This window comes from Camponotus floridanus, unplaced genomic scaffold (assembly GCF_003227725.1).
Source record: "Camponotus floridanus strain SB8 unplaced genomic scaffold, Cflo_v7.5 scaffold3, whole genome shotgun sequence".
NCBI classification, from domain to species: Eukaryota; Metazoa; Arthropoda; class Insecta; order Hymenoptera; family Formicidae; genus Camponotus; species Camponotus floridanus.
In genome coordinates, this window is record NW_020229436.1 from 1008425 (window position 1) to 1024926 (window position 16502).

The 16502-nt window shown below is 30.7% G+C and overlaps 1 protein-coding gene across 3 annotated transcripts; it reads right to left on the minus strand.

The window, feature by feature from the left end:
* Positions 1–2999: 2999 nt before the first annotated feature.
* On the minus strand, positions 3000–15940 carry LOC105256456 (annulin). 3 transcript variants are annotated; one of them, XM_011266362.3, is made up of 11 exons: positions 15800–15940; positions 14742–14940; positions 7484–7833; positions 7165–7297; positions 6698–6927; positions 6254–6567; positions 5722–5991; positions 5530–5609; positions 5179–5323; positions 4661–4967; positions 3000–3390 (listed from the first exon to the last, which is right to left on the minus strand). In XM_011266362.3, the coding sequence occupies exons 2-11, from the start codon at positions 14851–14853 to the stop codon at positions 3082–3084; spliced, it is 2250 nt and encodes a 749-aa protein (XP_011264664.2). In that variant the 5' UTR covers positions 14854–14940; positions 15800–15940; the 3' UTR covers positions 3000–3081. The 3 variants fall into 3 exon arrangements, with proteins under 3 accessions (XP_011264664.2, XP_011264663.2, XP_011264665.2); XM_011266361.3 differs by lacking the exons at positions 14742–14940; positions 15800–15940 and adding an exon at positions 8372–8548 and having other exon boundaries at positions 3001–3390; XM_011266363.3 differs by lacking the exons at positions 14742–14940; positions 15800–15940 and adding an exon at positions 8342–8429 and having other exon boundaries at positions 3002–3390.
* Positions 15941–16502: the final 562 nt, after the last annotated feature.

The window sequence follows — 16502 nt, forward strand, 5'->3', positions numbered from 1 at the left end:
GGAGCTCGAACTCTCCTTATTCGCCGAAGCAGTCGGATTATTTATATCGCAGCGTGCGTTTTTTCGACTAGAAAAATCAACGTCTTTCGTTGTTCGTTCCTTGCGAGACGAGACGAAGACAGGTACAAATCTACAGGACGACGTTTCCCGGGCGTGCTTATCCCTTTGACCTCGCGGCATTAATAACATTTCACGAAGATCTCCTCGAATTCCTCCCGGTCCCCCTTCCTTTCCCTCCCAAAGGACCCCCCGTCGAAGAGATCGCGTCACTGACGTGCATCCTTCGCGCGGCAATCCTGATGGATACGCGGGATTCGATGGGAACAAAAGGATGTTGGTTTAGCGTGGAAGGCGTGTTTGTTGTTTTGATGAGGTATAATGGGATGGATCCCGGGTGTTGATGCATAGCGCGTAGCGGGGTGCCGCGGGTTCGGGGCCGCGCGCGAGGCCCCGGACCAGGCCTCCGGTCATCGAGACCCCCGTAGACAGGGGCCGCAACACGTCCATCACGTGTCACGGTTATATATTTAGACATATCTCACTATCATCCTGCGCATCTCCTTTCTCCCTCTCTCTTTTTCTCTATCTCTGCATCCTCGAGTTCTTCCCTACGAGTCTTCATCGTTTTTCCTTTACACTCCGCTTGATTCTTCGTCATACAACCATTCTGTCGTTATGTTAACCGAGATTGCATCCTGCTTAGGAAAAAGAATCTATGCTTAGAGAATTGATTTTATCGGAAAATAAGTTCATCTTGAAACAAGAAAGCTCAATCGAATTTTGAAAATCCGAAAAACAAAAGTTTTCTATTTTTGATTCAATGAAAGAGATTCCAAAGAAAATTAATAAAGCGATCCTCGAGTGAAATACAAAAATTCAACACACGCATTCATATTTGCCTTCCAATCACTCCTCCCAAGCTACTCCCTTTCATCACTCATCCCTTCAACTCACTGTCCAATTTGTTGCGCCGATATTCTCGCCACCTTACTATTTCGACTGATGATTCATTAATAGATCCCGTAACAACCTCGTCTTCCGCGCAATTCTCTTTTTCGCCACTGCGCGTTTCCTTGTTGGTCCCTATTGGTCCCGCCTGGGCGCCGCGTATCATTCATCCAGCAACATATTTCAACATTAATTTCCCGGATGGTGATACATCGTTCGCATCATCCTGGCCTCCTATCAGCCCAGAGCTCATCATCATCCGCGTCCTTTTTTGCTCCCTCCCGCTGTCGTGCGTACGTAAGGTCCTACTCTTCTTTTTCCTTTTCTTCTGTTTTTTCTTCAGGGACGAATGGTGGCTTTTCTGAAAGTCCAAAGTTATAATTATTTTAAAGTTAATATTATCTTTCGAGACTTTTCAGACAAAAGTATAGTCAATATGATCAATGTGAAGTTGAACATCTTTTTTCGCATATTCTGTAAAGTATACAGAATATTTTGCATCTTTCAAGTCTTAAAGTTATTCTAGGCAAGAATATAACACAATGAAAGTTTTAGTTTTGCATGCAAAATACAAACAATATGCAATCAAACTTATTCCCTCTTTTTATATTATTCCTTTTTTAGAAGCTTTTAATAAGGTAAAGTTGAAGAGTCTTAAAACAAATAGCGTTGCGTAATTTTAAATGGTTAATACATTATTTGAATAAGATTATTTTCAGCGAGAACTCGAAATTTCATTAATTTAAATCCATCCCTGTTCTTTTCATATTCTTCCCTGAATAATCATACACTCGCCATAGCGACCCTCTCGATTGCTGGTCGTTAATATCAACCGCCAGGTAGTCTCTGTCGATTGAATTTTTTACCGCGATACCCACCGCGGAAGCCGCGGCTTGAACCGGTATCCCATTCGTGCTGTTGCTCCTTGAGAGTAACTGACATTCACCTTAAACGTCTATCATTCGTCATCGAGTCCGTGATGTCGATACAAGTTGGCGGGAAATGAAACAGTATGAGCATACTAATATTAAAAAATTTGCTATTAAAAATTAACTGTTAGTAACAAATTTATTGATATTAATTGTTTTTTATAATGCAAGTATTACATAATGGTCTAAAAATAAAGACTTTGATAAAAATATATTAAAAATCAAACTATTGATTAAACTTCTTAAGAACTCAATTGGTTCAGTTATTAGTAAGATCTGATAATCTAAGATACTCGCAACTAAGAGAGCGGCTTACATAAAGATATATAATACAATGCGTTTCGTTGTTGCTTTATATTCGTTACCGAAATCCTTGATCTCACATCGTTATTTCAATAATATTCGCATTCAATAAATTATTCGTAATAATAATTTTTAATTAATATATGCATCCATAGATGATATCTGACATTGATTGTAAACAGAACGTCAACTGTTCTAAGGATTGATAACACTATAAGAACATAAATGTGATAAAATGTATGTCACAGATATTAATTTATTTATATACATAAAGAACGCGTGTATATAAATGTTATGCTTTCTTAAATACATTAAATGAACACATAACATAGATAATAACGATAAAACCATGAGAAAAGATAATAAATTAAATAATTAATTTTAATTATGCATTTCAACTTATTTATATAATTTGATATCTTATTTATCTATAGTACTATTTTTCTACGATCAATGAACACTTTGTATTTCTTTCAATTTAATTTTTTCATGATTCAACTTAAATATTTGACTTAAGTATTATACTTGTTTAATATTGTTTGTTAAAAAAAAAATAATAAAAACGCGTATTTCCATTTTTATGCTTTTTTTCTCTTTTGTTTAAAAATTTGAATATATACTTATACAATTAAAAAATCTAGTTAATTTTATGTACACTACTCTGCATAAGTTTATACATTACAATTTCATATATATTATTGCACTCAGTTACAATTTTTGGACTCAAGCAATTATGATTATAATTTTACAATTATATATTTTTATAATTATATTTTTTCTTTGTATTCACTAGAAAATTATTATTGCGTGATTAATACATATGTAAATCATGTAAAAATATAAAAACGTGTTAAATTATTATTTTCAAAATAAAATATTCTCGGAAATGTCACGCGTGCCATCACTCATAATTACTAATTATTTTTGTCGGTTTGACTATAAAATTATCCGAATGTCCATCAACATCTTCCAATTCCTTTGAATAAAATTTCGCCGCTATCCTAGCACGTCCTTCTAACTTCGGTGTCATGTAAAAGCTACATTCCGCATCCGCGTCCACCTCGACAGTTTCTGATAGTTTCAGCTTCAATTGCTTGTCCATACCAGGTCCTTCAATAAGGAACGTACCCTTTCTCAAAGGAATTGGTAGTGGATTGCGAAACTTAGCCGAAGCGTTGAGAATCTGACCGACGATTGCTTCGTTATGTATCTAAATCAGGAAATTTTTATATAGTAACATATACAGAATGTCCGTCAATTTTTGACCTTAACGAAATAAAGAAGTAGATTGGCTCAAATTAAGAAGGAATGACCTGTATTGTTTTGGGATTGTTGCAATAATTAACATTTATATATTAATATTTATATAAAAAAATATTTAACGAATTAATCGAACGAATGCATTTCGATTCATCTTTTCGTTTGATATATAAATATTTAATTCACTATTCGACTGATTGCATTCCATCTCGTTTTTTTATTCGATATATATATAAATATTTAATTAATTAATCGAACGATTGCATTCCGATTCATCTTTTCGTTCGATATATATAAGTATTTAATCAATTAATCGAACGATTGCATTCGGCTTGCCATTTTATTCGCCGCGTTACAGTGAATATCGCGCGAAAGAGACAGGCAACATGCGCGGCGTCGTGCACGATTTCGATCGTCCGCGCGCAGACGAAAAACGGCCAATTTATATCTCGACTTCCGGACGCGATAGCGATTTCGTTCTTTTTGCATAAAATTCTACACCATTTCGCGGCACTACCGTTTAAATCTCGTCCCGATCGCCCGAGGAGCGGCTGACTTACAGTGAATATCCGAAATCTGCTTCTTGGATATATCGAATTATATATATCGAATAAAAAAGCGAGTCGGAACGCAATCAGTCGAATAGTGAATTAAATATTTATATATACCAAACGAAAAGATGAATCGGAATGCATTCGTTCAATTAATTCGTTAAATATTTATATATATAAATATTTAACGAATTAATATTTGATATGATATAATCTACTTCTTTATTTCGTTAAGGTCGAAAATTGACGGATACCCTATATATATATATATATATATATATATATATATATATATATATTCGACCCCAAAATAGATATGATAACAGATATATATATATATATATATATATATATATATATATATCTATTATCATATCTATTTCGGATAGATATATTCGGATATATATATATATATATATATATATATATATATATATATATCCGAATATATCTATCCGAAATAGATATGATAATAGATATATATATATATATATATATATATATATATATCTATTATCATATCTATTTCGGATAGATATATTCGGATATATATATATATATATATATATATATATATATATATATATATCTGTTATCATATCTATTTTCTGCCCTTAATTTTTTTCATTGACAAGAGTTTTAATAATATATGTATAATCTAATAATTACCGTGATTTTAATGTCGGGTTTTCTGACGCGAAAATCATCCTGCGCAAAGTACTCGAAATTCGTGTCCTTGACAGTTGCGAGACAAGCAATGTTGAAGGCGCATTGATCTAATAATCTAGGACCGTATTCCTCCCAAGAAACATCCATGCGAATTTCCTCGAGCATTCCTGGCCGGACTAATCTATCGATTTGTAATCTCTTCACCGGATCGCCTACTCGACCGGTATACAAGACAGTCTCCACTCTCAGAATTGCGGATATGTGATATTCCATCATTGAATTCCGATTTTTAATCAATAGTACAACACTATCAAAAAATAAAATAAATTTAAATAATTATATTTAATAAAATAAAGCATAATTATTTTATAAAATAAAGCATTTAAAGAAACTAATTCTACAATCAATTGCAAAGAAAAGTTGAAGAAAAAATTTGAAGAATTTAAATGAAGAAGTAATAATTTTAGTAGTATTTTAAGAATAATAAATTAATTTTATTAATAAACTAAAAAAAATACCTAAATGGCTGTCCGATTATGATGTCATCGCGCAATTCAAAAGTGAACATGATATCATTGAACTCCTCATTGAGATAATAACGGCTAAACAAAGACTCGCTTTGACGAAGCGCCTTCAGCATGGCAGCACGTTCTTCCTCAGACTCTATTATGAGACATGATTTTTATATAATTCATAGCAGCCAATTAAATGTGCATCACATTAATATTTTAAAATTAAAATAAAATCAATACCCTTTTTTGACTTGTAATATCATTAAATTATAAATAAATTATGTCTTGATTAAGAATTAAATAAATAATGTCTTGACATTACTTTCTATTGCACAATTTTCTTAAAAATTCACTTACTTTCAGGATATTTGTAAGTGTGCGTGATATCTTCTCTCGTCCATTTTCCAACAGCTTTCGTGCTAATCAATTGGCCGATGCTGTAACATAATTATTGTATGGTTATTCAATTTAATTAGGCTAATTATCGGTTTAATAATAAAAAAAAGTGACATATATTGGCAATGTATGAAAAGTACATTTCGCACGTACCCATACATATCTTTGCGAACTAATTTTAAGGGCTGTGTAGGTCCGTTGTAACGCCAGAAAACTTTGTCGGCATTTACTTCGGCAAAGACGAACGCGTTATCGTAGGGACGTAGAACTTCGCCCTTCTTCACAGCGGCCACAGAGGCTGGTCCACAACGATATGCACCTTCGCTTAATTCTTGAGGAGTGGCATCGATCGCTTGCCATCCCGAACAATCCGGCGACAAGTCCAATCGTTTCATCCACACCTCATTCCAGACGTGGAAATTCCTTTTACGATAAAAAAAAAGAAATTCGGATAGTTTTAATAAATTTATAATTCTTTAAATTTCTAAATTTTAAATTAATATCATTATAATCATCGAGATTCTTCATAATTATACATTGATCCCTAAAAGAAATTAAGCTGATTGCAAAACTAATCGCTTCATATATGTTTTATTTCTATTTTTATTAGCTTTACTTTTATTTGTGATTTGTAATTAAATTGATCGTCTTTCTTTCCTTCCCATGTCGAATTAAATTAAATTACCATATCGAATCGCTGTTAAGCTCCTCCATGATTTTGCCTTCAGCATTCACAAAGTAGTCCACAGTCAGACTGCTTTGAGTATCATGCGCGCTCGAGTAGTTGGTCACTACTCGACAAGGTATACCGAGAGTTCGACAAACTGTCGCCAACACGCCGGAGAAGACCCAGCACTGTCCGTACTTGACTGGTTTCTTCGTTCTGTAATATTCCTGGAGTATTTTCTGCGAGCCCATCCATCTCGTAGGTGGTATGCCACCTTCGTAATCATCCGACCAATTTCCCATCACTGCTCCGTTGTCATCGGGGGAATTCACCTAGAAATCGATGGCACTTACGAAAGACAATCTAAAAATTCTAATTTTCACGCATTTTGTATTTTCGAAAGAGGGAAAGTGTATTTTAAAGATTGTTTCCCAAAATAGGAAAATAGGAAAAATAACTTACCGCGGCGGACAAACAACGCGTTATGATGACAGGATCGTTTCTACCGGAAACTCGAACCTTGCCAACATGGTTCATCAGGTGCAAGGCGCTATCCAAAATGTCTCGTTCGAATTGCGCGTATTTCCATACGGTGGGTCGCAAACGATTATGACTTCCACGCCAAATTAAACCATCCTCCGCTAGCACATATTCTTGACGTTCAGCCTCATTTTCCATGTAAACCACGTCATCTAAAAGAAAGTATTTTGTAAAATTTGAAATCGTTTATTGAAAATTTTTTAATCCTTAGCCCCCAATAGACAATTTTTTTTCCTTTTTTCAATAATCCGTAGATTTCTGCAAAGTTAAAAGAGATTTTCTATTGTTATGTATTATAAAGCAATAATATAAAACTTGGAAAACTTGCATGATACGTTGTTCAATATTCTTGAAAAACAAAAGAAATTAAGACATTTGCAAATAAATACCTTCGCACCATGGATTACAAATCAAATAAAACGGATGATTCATCGTGTAACTGACAGCTCCTTCAGTTTCCTTGTTCTTGGTGTCAATCTCCATTTTCCATTTGCCTATAATTGCATTTGGGGATGATACAACCTAAAAGCAATATGTTTCGTTAATAAAAGATTTTTTTTACCTGATTTTTTATCTGTTTTTTTTCTGATACATATATATGTATATTAAAGTTATGAAATCATATGTTCAATCAAAATCACATTTCCTCTCTCAATAATAAAAAAAATCTGACAAAATCTGCATATCTTTCATAAGCTTCTAACTTGCCTTTATCCTTAAGAAATTTTGTGCTCTAGCGTCAATGGTGGTCTGCCAAGCAGCTTCGGAAATCTCTCCAGGATTGAGCACAGCGGTTGCCACCAATGTCCCGTGTCCATATTGTGGCCTTTCGATGCCATCCAAAGTGAAGACGATGGAAATCCCGTCGATGGAAGAAATATAGTCTCGAGATAGGCTGAGATGCAGATAAAATTCCTGACCACGTCTGACAACGAGTCTCGCTCTGTCATCATGACGGGTCATCAGCTCATATCTGGATGTCCGATGATTCTCGCCATTCTCTTCAATGCAAGGATCTACATTGTGAATCGTCAATACTGGAACGCCAAAATCTTCCCCTATAAACAGCATTTTTGAAAAAAATTGTGTAATAAAAATTTGATATATAATATAGGGAAAGAATGAAGTATTTTATTTAAATGGAAATAGCAAATCAAATAATAATTAAATGATAAATACTTGTAAAAATCTTGGAATAAAATTATATCTTTGATCAATTGATAAAAAATCTTCAGTGATTAAGAATTAATTCACTTTTTTTGCTAGATGATTTATAATGACACTTTAATAATTAGAAAGATTAAAAGATAACAAGAGTCAATGTGAGAATAAATTTAAAAATTATAATTTAAAGAAATAAAACATTAAACAAGTAAAAAATAAAATTTAAAAAAATAATAAAAAATGAAGCAAATATTTCGGTCCCATTCTTCGGATTATTTTCAGTGTAATATTTGACAATTTAATATCTGATAATTTAATTCTTTTCTAAAGTAAATGTAGATATGTGTAACAAGACTGACAAGTGCGTTTTATAATTTGGATGTCATTTTTTTAAATAATTACATTGTTTCTAATTCTTCGCGCAGGACTCACAATAAAATCTAAACGGAAACGGCCGGATACGTCGATCGTTGAATATCCGGTAGCGATCGTAAAATCTATAAAACATCCCACGACGATCCGGCTGCGTCGGCTGCGGATGCGAACGAAAGGCTGGATACATGGATGAAGAACGCACCGAACGCGAGTTTGCCGAATGACTGAAGAGCTTTGCCGGCGACAAAGAGGAAGGAAAAATATGTAGCCTAGGTTCTGCGTTCTAGGAGCAGTTTCAAGGACTAACGTGCTGCAACACCGAGTGCAACCATACATGGCGTCATCGGTGACACCCGCGTAAATAAAAGAGTGAAAGAGAGAGAGAAATAGATAGAGAAAAAAAGAGAGAATCACCCACTTTTCATTTTTATAAATTAATCGGCGATTATAATTACAGTTAATTATTGTAAATTTCGACGAAAATCTCTCTTTGAATTTTTTAATAAACAAAATAATATATATTTGGTTAAAAAATTTTAACAGCTTCAAAATCAACAAATTCAATTTTTATAGAATTTTTGCACGCTTTAATAAAATATTAAACGTTAAGATAACAATAATAAACATTTCTTATTTAAGAAAATTAAAATTTTGAAATTATTCTAATCAAGTTGTTCAAGGAAAATAAAATTATTATCAAAATATATATCATACATGTCAAGTAATAAATAATTATTAAATAACAAATTAAGCAACAAATAATTATTTTACTTAAAAATGATGTATTATTTTATGTGAAATCTAATAATATAATTATATTTTACGGATATAATATAATTATATTTTACGGATTGCGTGTAACAAATAAGATATTAGTCATCTTTATAATATTAGTTCATCTTATGGCTATAATGACGATAATACAGTTTTATTATGCAGTTATCACGTAATGTATTAAAAGATAAAAATGCGTCATTCTTAACACTCATTGTTCTCATAAGTAGTCCAGGGATATATTTGTAACTTACGCAAATTATAAATGCCAAAGTAATGATATCCTTCGACAATGTAATGGCAATCACATCATTAAATATAACAGTATGTAACTTTAAATATTATAGTCATTAAATTTAATTTAAATTTTCTCTCATCTTATACATTTCAGAATTATAATATGTTTAAATTCTATAAATATTTAACTATTTTATTTAAGATTTATAAATGTTTCCATACATCAAAATTTCGCAAGTATTCATTTAAAATGTGGACAAATAAGATTACGAAAATTAGTTACGCCTACAGAAATGTGAACGCTTTGTATAATTTAAAGATTGCACACCTACATGATCAATTTAATAATATAAGCCTATAATCATGCTTAAAAGGATCATTATAAATCGAATTTAAAAAGAATTATCTATCATTGAAAAAGAGATCTACACAATTTCCTAGATACATTCCTAGATATTATAAAATTCCGCAAATCAGAACGGCATTGATGATTAATGATGAGAAAAGATCGATTATTACTCTGAATTGCATGCAGATTTTTCAATAGCGGATACGACTTACTTCATTCTAATTGATTATTATGAAATGTAATCGCGCAAAATTTTGCATGTGTACAATTAAATTATTGCAGTATATAAATAATAATTAAATCTTATATATAATATTTTAAAATATATCATATATAAAAAAAATATGTTATTATACATAAAAAATATATTTATCTAACATTAATATTAATCTCTCAAATAATAAAATATTACAAAAAGATATTACACATACATATATAAGATTAAAATAATATTTCTCAATAATTCATAAACACAAATTTTTTAATGATTTATTTCGATCTTACGAATTCATTTTTATTTTATAAAACAATAAATAAATATACCAGTTTACATATATTTAGAACACATGCAAGAAGAAGTCACTATTATCATTAACTTGTAATTATCATTTCTGGTTAATAAGATACAGTTTAATATAGTAAAAAACCGATCTGCCAATCAGTTTGCGGGTTTCAGATTTATTAGAGACCAAGTTTTGCTATTTAAGGAAAGACAAGGTGTATTCCTTATTAATCAGAAAGCAATTTGCGACAATCACATACAATTTGAAGAAGTACTTCTCTCATTATGCATGATCTCAATGTGTATATATAATTTTTCGCACCGACACATTGTCAAGCAATTGATTGGCGTCACCCACTTTTACCTATATAAATTAATTTGAAGATGTTGCTTAGAGCATGACATGAATTTATAATTAATGTATTATTATTTAAGGAAAAAAGAAAGATTAATTGGATGATAAACAAAGTAAAATGCATTTTAATAAAGTTTATATAGTTAAAGACTAAATCACATTCTTTTTTTGCAAAATGTTTTATACTGGAAACTAAAATATGCGTTGCATACTGACTAATAAAAATACGGAGACTAATTTTTATACAGTTTTTTATGAAACAATATAATTGCTGTAGAACATAATTACATAGATAAACTCAACTGACATAGTATACAATAAAATGATAAAAACACAGCACGATAGATAATTAAGATCGATTCTTATAAATTATTTCTTACGTTCTTACGTTCTTATGATTGCTCTATAATTAACCATCAATTTGTCGACAATAATTATTATGTTATTTCATCAGATTTCTATTTATCGTATTCATTTTGCGATTTGAAGAACAAGACAGATTATGCAAATTATTTGTCTTATTATTGAATTCGCAAATAACAATATGTGCTCCAATTGTCATTGTAATTCGCTTATTTCATCGATCTTAATACGAAAATGATGATATTCAAATGACTCAGTAATGAAATTCATATAACAGACGTATGCGTATTGTGTTTCCAAACAAAAATAACGCCGAGAACTCGGCCAAGTATAAAAGTAACTGACATCACTCGCGTTTGCTCGCTTAAATCGATTGATTTTTCGATCAATTTAAGATTGATCTCTTTAAAAAAAAAATTAATAAGATCTTGTTTCGTATTTAATTTTTAACATCATATAGTTTTCTTAACATTACATATTTCTATTAACGTAAAATTCATTTGAAATTAAACGAAGAATTCTATTATCTCTTTTTATGTCTAAAATATTTTATATTTTAAATTGTATTTTTTCAACACGACAAATATAAAACGCTCAAATAATTAAATTTTAAAAGAATATTTGATGCAATTTTTATAATATATTTATCAATGTGTGTGTGTGTGTATATATATATATATATATTTATATGTCGATATATGTTTATCATTCAAGAGATGCATTTGCAATTCTTATTGAAAGCATCTTGCACACCTAAAGCATGTGCGAGCAAAATGCTCGTTCACGATCAACTTGCTGATGCTCTCATAGATACATATCAGGATATCTTAATTATCTAGCATCAGAGAAGCACCGTCTGGTATAATAAATCCGCGTCGAGAAGCAAAAGTCCAGTAGCTTATATGTTACACGTCGTGCTATTTATGTAGAAGAGAATGAGTCAATAGAATAAATTATCTGGAAAAGAGTGATTTAATGAGGAGAATCCCCGATTGAAATTTGATTAGTCTGTCAATCTATTTGCGATCCATGAAAGAAAGCACTTTTTAAAGATTTACTGAGAAATAATTTTTACTCTTGATTATGTGAAAAAAAAACAAATTTAGATTAATTTAAATAATTCGAGTAAAAATGCTGATAGTAACATGAACTTACACTTCAGCGAAAATGACATCACCGTTTAGCGATCATGGCATCGCGCTGCTTGCGTAATTTCACTTTCATTCATGACAGCGCGAGACTGAGAAGTATTCGTTAATATAATTCATGATCTGAGACTTTAGAAATTAAAGAGTTCTCAACCAAAAAAATTTATCTCTCTTTAATAAAAGATACAAAAATATTGTTTTTTTAATGCATGGATTAATGCAAACACGTGCATCTTCTTTAAACGAATTAATAGACTTTATCATATATGTCTACAATGAATGATAAACAGTGCGGGATAAAACAACAGATACAATCACACATATATAAATACAATACTGATACAAGTATACCTAATGAATAATTTCAATACATAATCCACAAGATGACGCCGTTTAATGAAGGTCGGCATCTTGCGAGAGAGGAAGCTAACTGATTTCCCATCTGCTTGAGTATATGTATATTTTCTTAATCAGAGAACGATAAATCGTAAGTGTGTGTTCGAACGAGGAATAAATCGTGCGTTACGTCGATGGAATCTGCGTTTATTTACAAATCGTTCAGTCGTTTGTCAAAGTACAAAAACTCTCTGTCAAGAACATAAGAGAATACAATCCTCTCAAATGTTTCTTACGTTCCTCGCAAAATTTATATATCATTGATTTTCTTAAGATTCCTATATGTCTAATTCAAGCGTAAATAAATAGACAGGAAAAATATATAGAATATACATCTGTCTTTACTACATTTTATTTTACAATGTTATTCTTTGATTTCATTTCCTTTTAAATTTTTCTTTTTTGATTCTCTAATTTAAAATATTATATAACAAAATATCATCATTAAATTAACGATATTTGATTCAAGATAAATGCTAAACGGATAAAAATCTTCACGCCTACGTATATTAATGCTCATCTCATCAATTATTTACGATTTTTAACTTTATATCATGATAATAAAATCATCGCCAGCATATTGAATTCACGACTTTATGATTTTTTTTTAGATAATTTCATAATAATGACATCATACGTTACATGTAATACAACATTAAATGTTTGTTGTATTTTCCATCATACCACACATTTTCTTAGCACGTGTATCGTAAAACCTATGGAACACATAGCATCTTGTCCCTGACCGATATTCTGAAAATAGGCTTCAAAGTACGTTGGAAAAACACTTTGCTTCTTAACTAGATATTTCGGATATTTAATCCTTCATCGCACGTGTTCAAACAGTTAAACCTTTTTGATTTAATTTATATTTAATAATTAATTTAATAATTAATATATATATATATATATATATATATATATATATATATATATATATATAATCCTCTAATATATAATCCTCTAATGTCTAGCGTATTTATCGTACAGTTACAAAACATAATTTCAAAACTCGTTTAAAAATCTATTTATGAAATTTTAAAGCCAGCGGCTTACGATGCTTGTTTTCATGCTGGATTGCATGCGAGCATTACGATGATTTGACAATTCTTTAATATCGAAATTACGATTAGTCAATTAAGACGCTCACATGCGATCTAGTACGAAAAATCGTACGGTGTGCCGCAGGCTTAATTATATATCAGCAATTTTATAAAGTATTAACAAACAACAGTTTTGAATTTTTTACATAAAATCATAGAATCAAAAAATTATAAAGATTAAAATTATTTGCGTTTCGTGATAATTTACGATCATTGGATCTAAAGAAAACTAGAAGCTTCTACTAAATATTACTCATTGTATTATCTCGATAGGGCACGTGCTTCCGTCACGATTTTAGGCGCCCGGCAATATGGACTTTATTTTACGCCTTTATGATTCATACCGCGCAGACGTTTACTTCTTATCTCTCCGTTTTACATTAATTGATTTTTGTCCTGCCCGTGCACTCCGTCCTCAAAGGGGTCAATTGACTACGTGTCAGGGCAAATATATCTCGGAATGTGCTTCTCTTTATCGAGATTCACTCAATCGCGGACTTGAAAATTTAAATTGATATCGCGTCATACAAACTCTTATCTTATTCAGTGAATTATATATATAATAATTTTCATAAATTATATACACAACAAGTTCATGTATATTAATGAGGCATAAATAATTACAGTTTTTAATAATTATAAACATCATACACACAATAAATGCGTAATTATATTTTTTTGATATCGACGAATCTCGATAATGCGAGATGAAATCGACATTTTACAAAAATTTATTAACTCACGTAGTAAGACCTAGAAAGCACGTAAGAACCATTTTGAGCAGGGAAATAAGTAAGACAATATTCTTATCTCTCTTGCAATTTTTAATTCTCCTCTTAATGCAATCCAAACTTTTGGCAGATATGCAGATAATCGTAATCTCACAAGAATATTTAGCTACGCTCGCCTCGGGAAAACATTAAGGGAACAATCTATTCGAAAAGTTACTCCTCTCTCGAACTTTTAATCAACATTAATAATAGCATTATAATTAGAATTTCTTCAGTACATGAATATAATGCAATACGTGCAATAATGTTACGTTCATTATGTTTACTTTAACATACAAATACTATTTATTATATTATTGCATTGCATTTAATTACTATTTTTTCAAAATATAATTTTTTACATCTTTACGTTAATTGTCAGTACATTTAATTAGCAATTAAAAATCATTTTAACAGAGGATTAACTTACCGGGAGTAATGTTTGCAGGCGGTCGTGGCGTCTGCGAAGGTCTGATATGTTGAGGTCTAAACGCGGCCCTGAATCCGGGAAGGCATGGACACGTGCAACACTTTTTGATCATTGTGATAATTGAGAGAGATGCAGACGTTATTCGTGTAAAAGTTATGTCTTCTACACCATCCTTTGATCCACATAAATCTTGATGAATCTAATAAAAAAATTGTATTTATGAATTTATCATTTTCTAAATATTCAACTTTGATCTTACCAATTATAAAACATTTTTTATTTGCACAATTAAAAAAAGATATAAATCTTGATAAAATAATTTTAATTCTAACAATAAGTCTTAAGTACATTTAATCAAGGACAATGAAAATTGTTTAAATGAGATGTAAATGAGTGATTGTCGGAGGGTGATTGATCACGTCGTCAATTGGCCAAATTCAAAATAAAACTCTCTGATTGGTCATTACTTGTTACCTAGGCACAGGTCGATATAATTGGCTGTGGTCAATCGCAACGTGATCAAACGGGATACTCCTATGATTGTCTCACAAATATAACGAAAATAATGTTTTATAAGAAACTGATATGCTTGGCAACTTATTCAATTAGAAAGTATTTTATCGCGTGATAATATTTTCAATCAAAAAATTAAAATCAAAAAATTTTTTTTGTTACATTACATTATGATATTATTTCAATAACTTTTATTAAATAATTTTTAAACAAATCTTATTTGCATTTGTATAATAAAAATTATGATTAGTAAATGAATAAGTGTGATGTCTTTCTTCAATCAATAGTTCATAGTTTATAAATTTTTATATATATGAATTAAAAAAAAAAAACTCATATGAAATTCATATAAAGATATTCGTACAATACTTTCAAATGATGTGATAAAAAGTCTTTTTTATATATATTCGCAATAAATAAATATATAAAATTTTCCAAACTTGTTAAATTATAAATATTAGTTTTTTAATATTTTTATCGAGAGAATAAATGTAATTTTTCTATAATTACATAATATTTTTGAAATAAAATTGATAGCTGCGTACCTGTAAAACACAGTCTGAAGTACTTTTCTCTTACAAATAACTTTGCACATATCACGTCACTATACGCATTTCAAACGCGTGTGTTCAAGATGATTGTAATAACGTGTTATATCTCCGTGCCGGTTGTCGAACGACTGTCAGTAAGAATCAGCTGCAGACGATAATGTATCTCCCGCCAACCTTCGGTTAACTTTTAGGAAAGACGGCTAAGGAAAATAGTAATGATATGCGAATACGCTAACGTGGGCATTTTATATCACTGGTTCAATGATGAAAGGACACGCCTCTCTAGTGGATGCTGCGCTCATTAATAACTCGATGCAGTTTACATTTTTTACTTATCATATTCTACTCACTTATAAACACTGCAAATATACAAGTATCTCCTCTCTAGAAATATAATTCTCATATCGATTCGGACAACTCGAAAGAGAGAGAGAATCTTTTTGCAGAAAGTTTTATTTTTAATAAAAAATTGATATAATATATATACAAAAAATTGATATAATATATATACACGATAAACAATAAATTAAATATATATTGCTTATTATTGAAATTAAAAATAATAATGAAAGAAGTCAAATAATCGCAAACTTTTCTTCTTTAGAGATATTTTCGCATGCGTGTACAGTATAATATATGCATGATTTAATTGACATAACGTATAATAGTGTGACCAGAGGACAAGTATTTATTATAC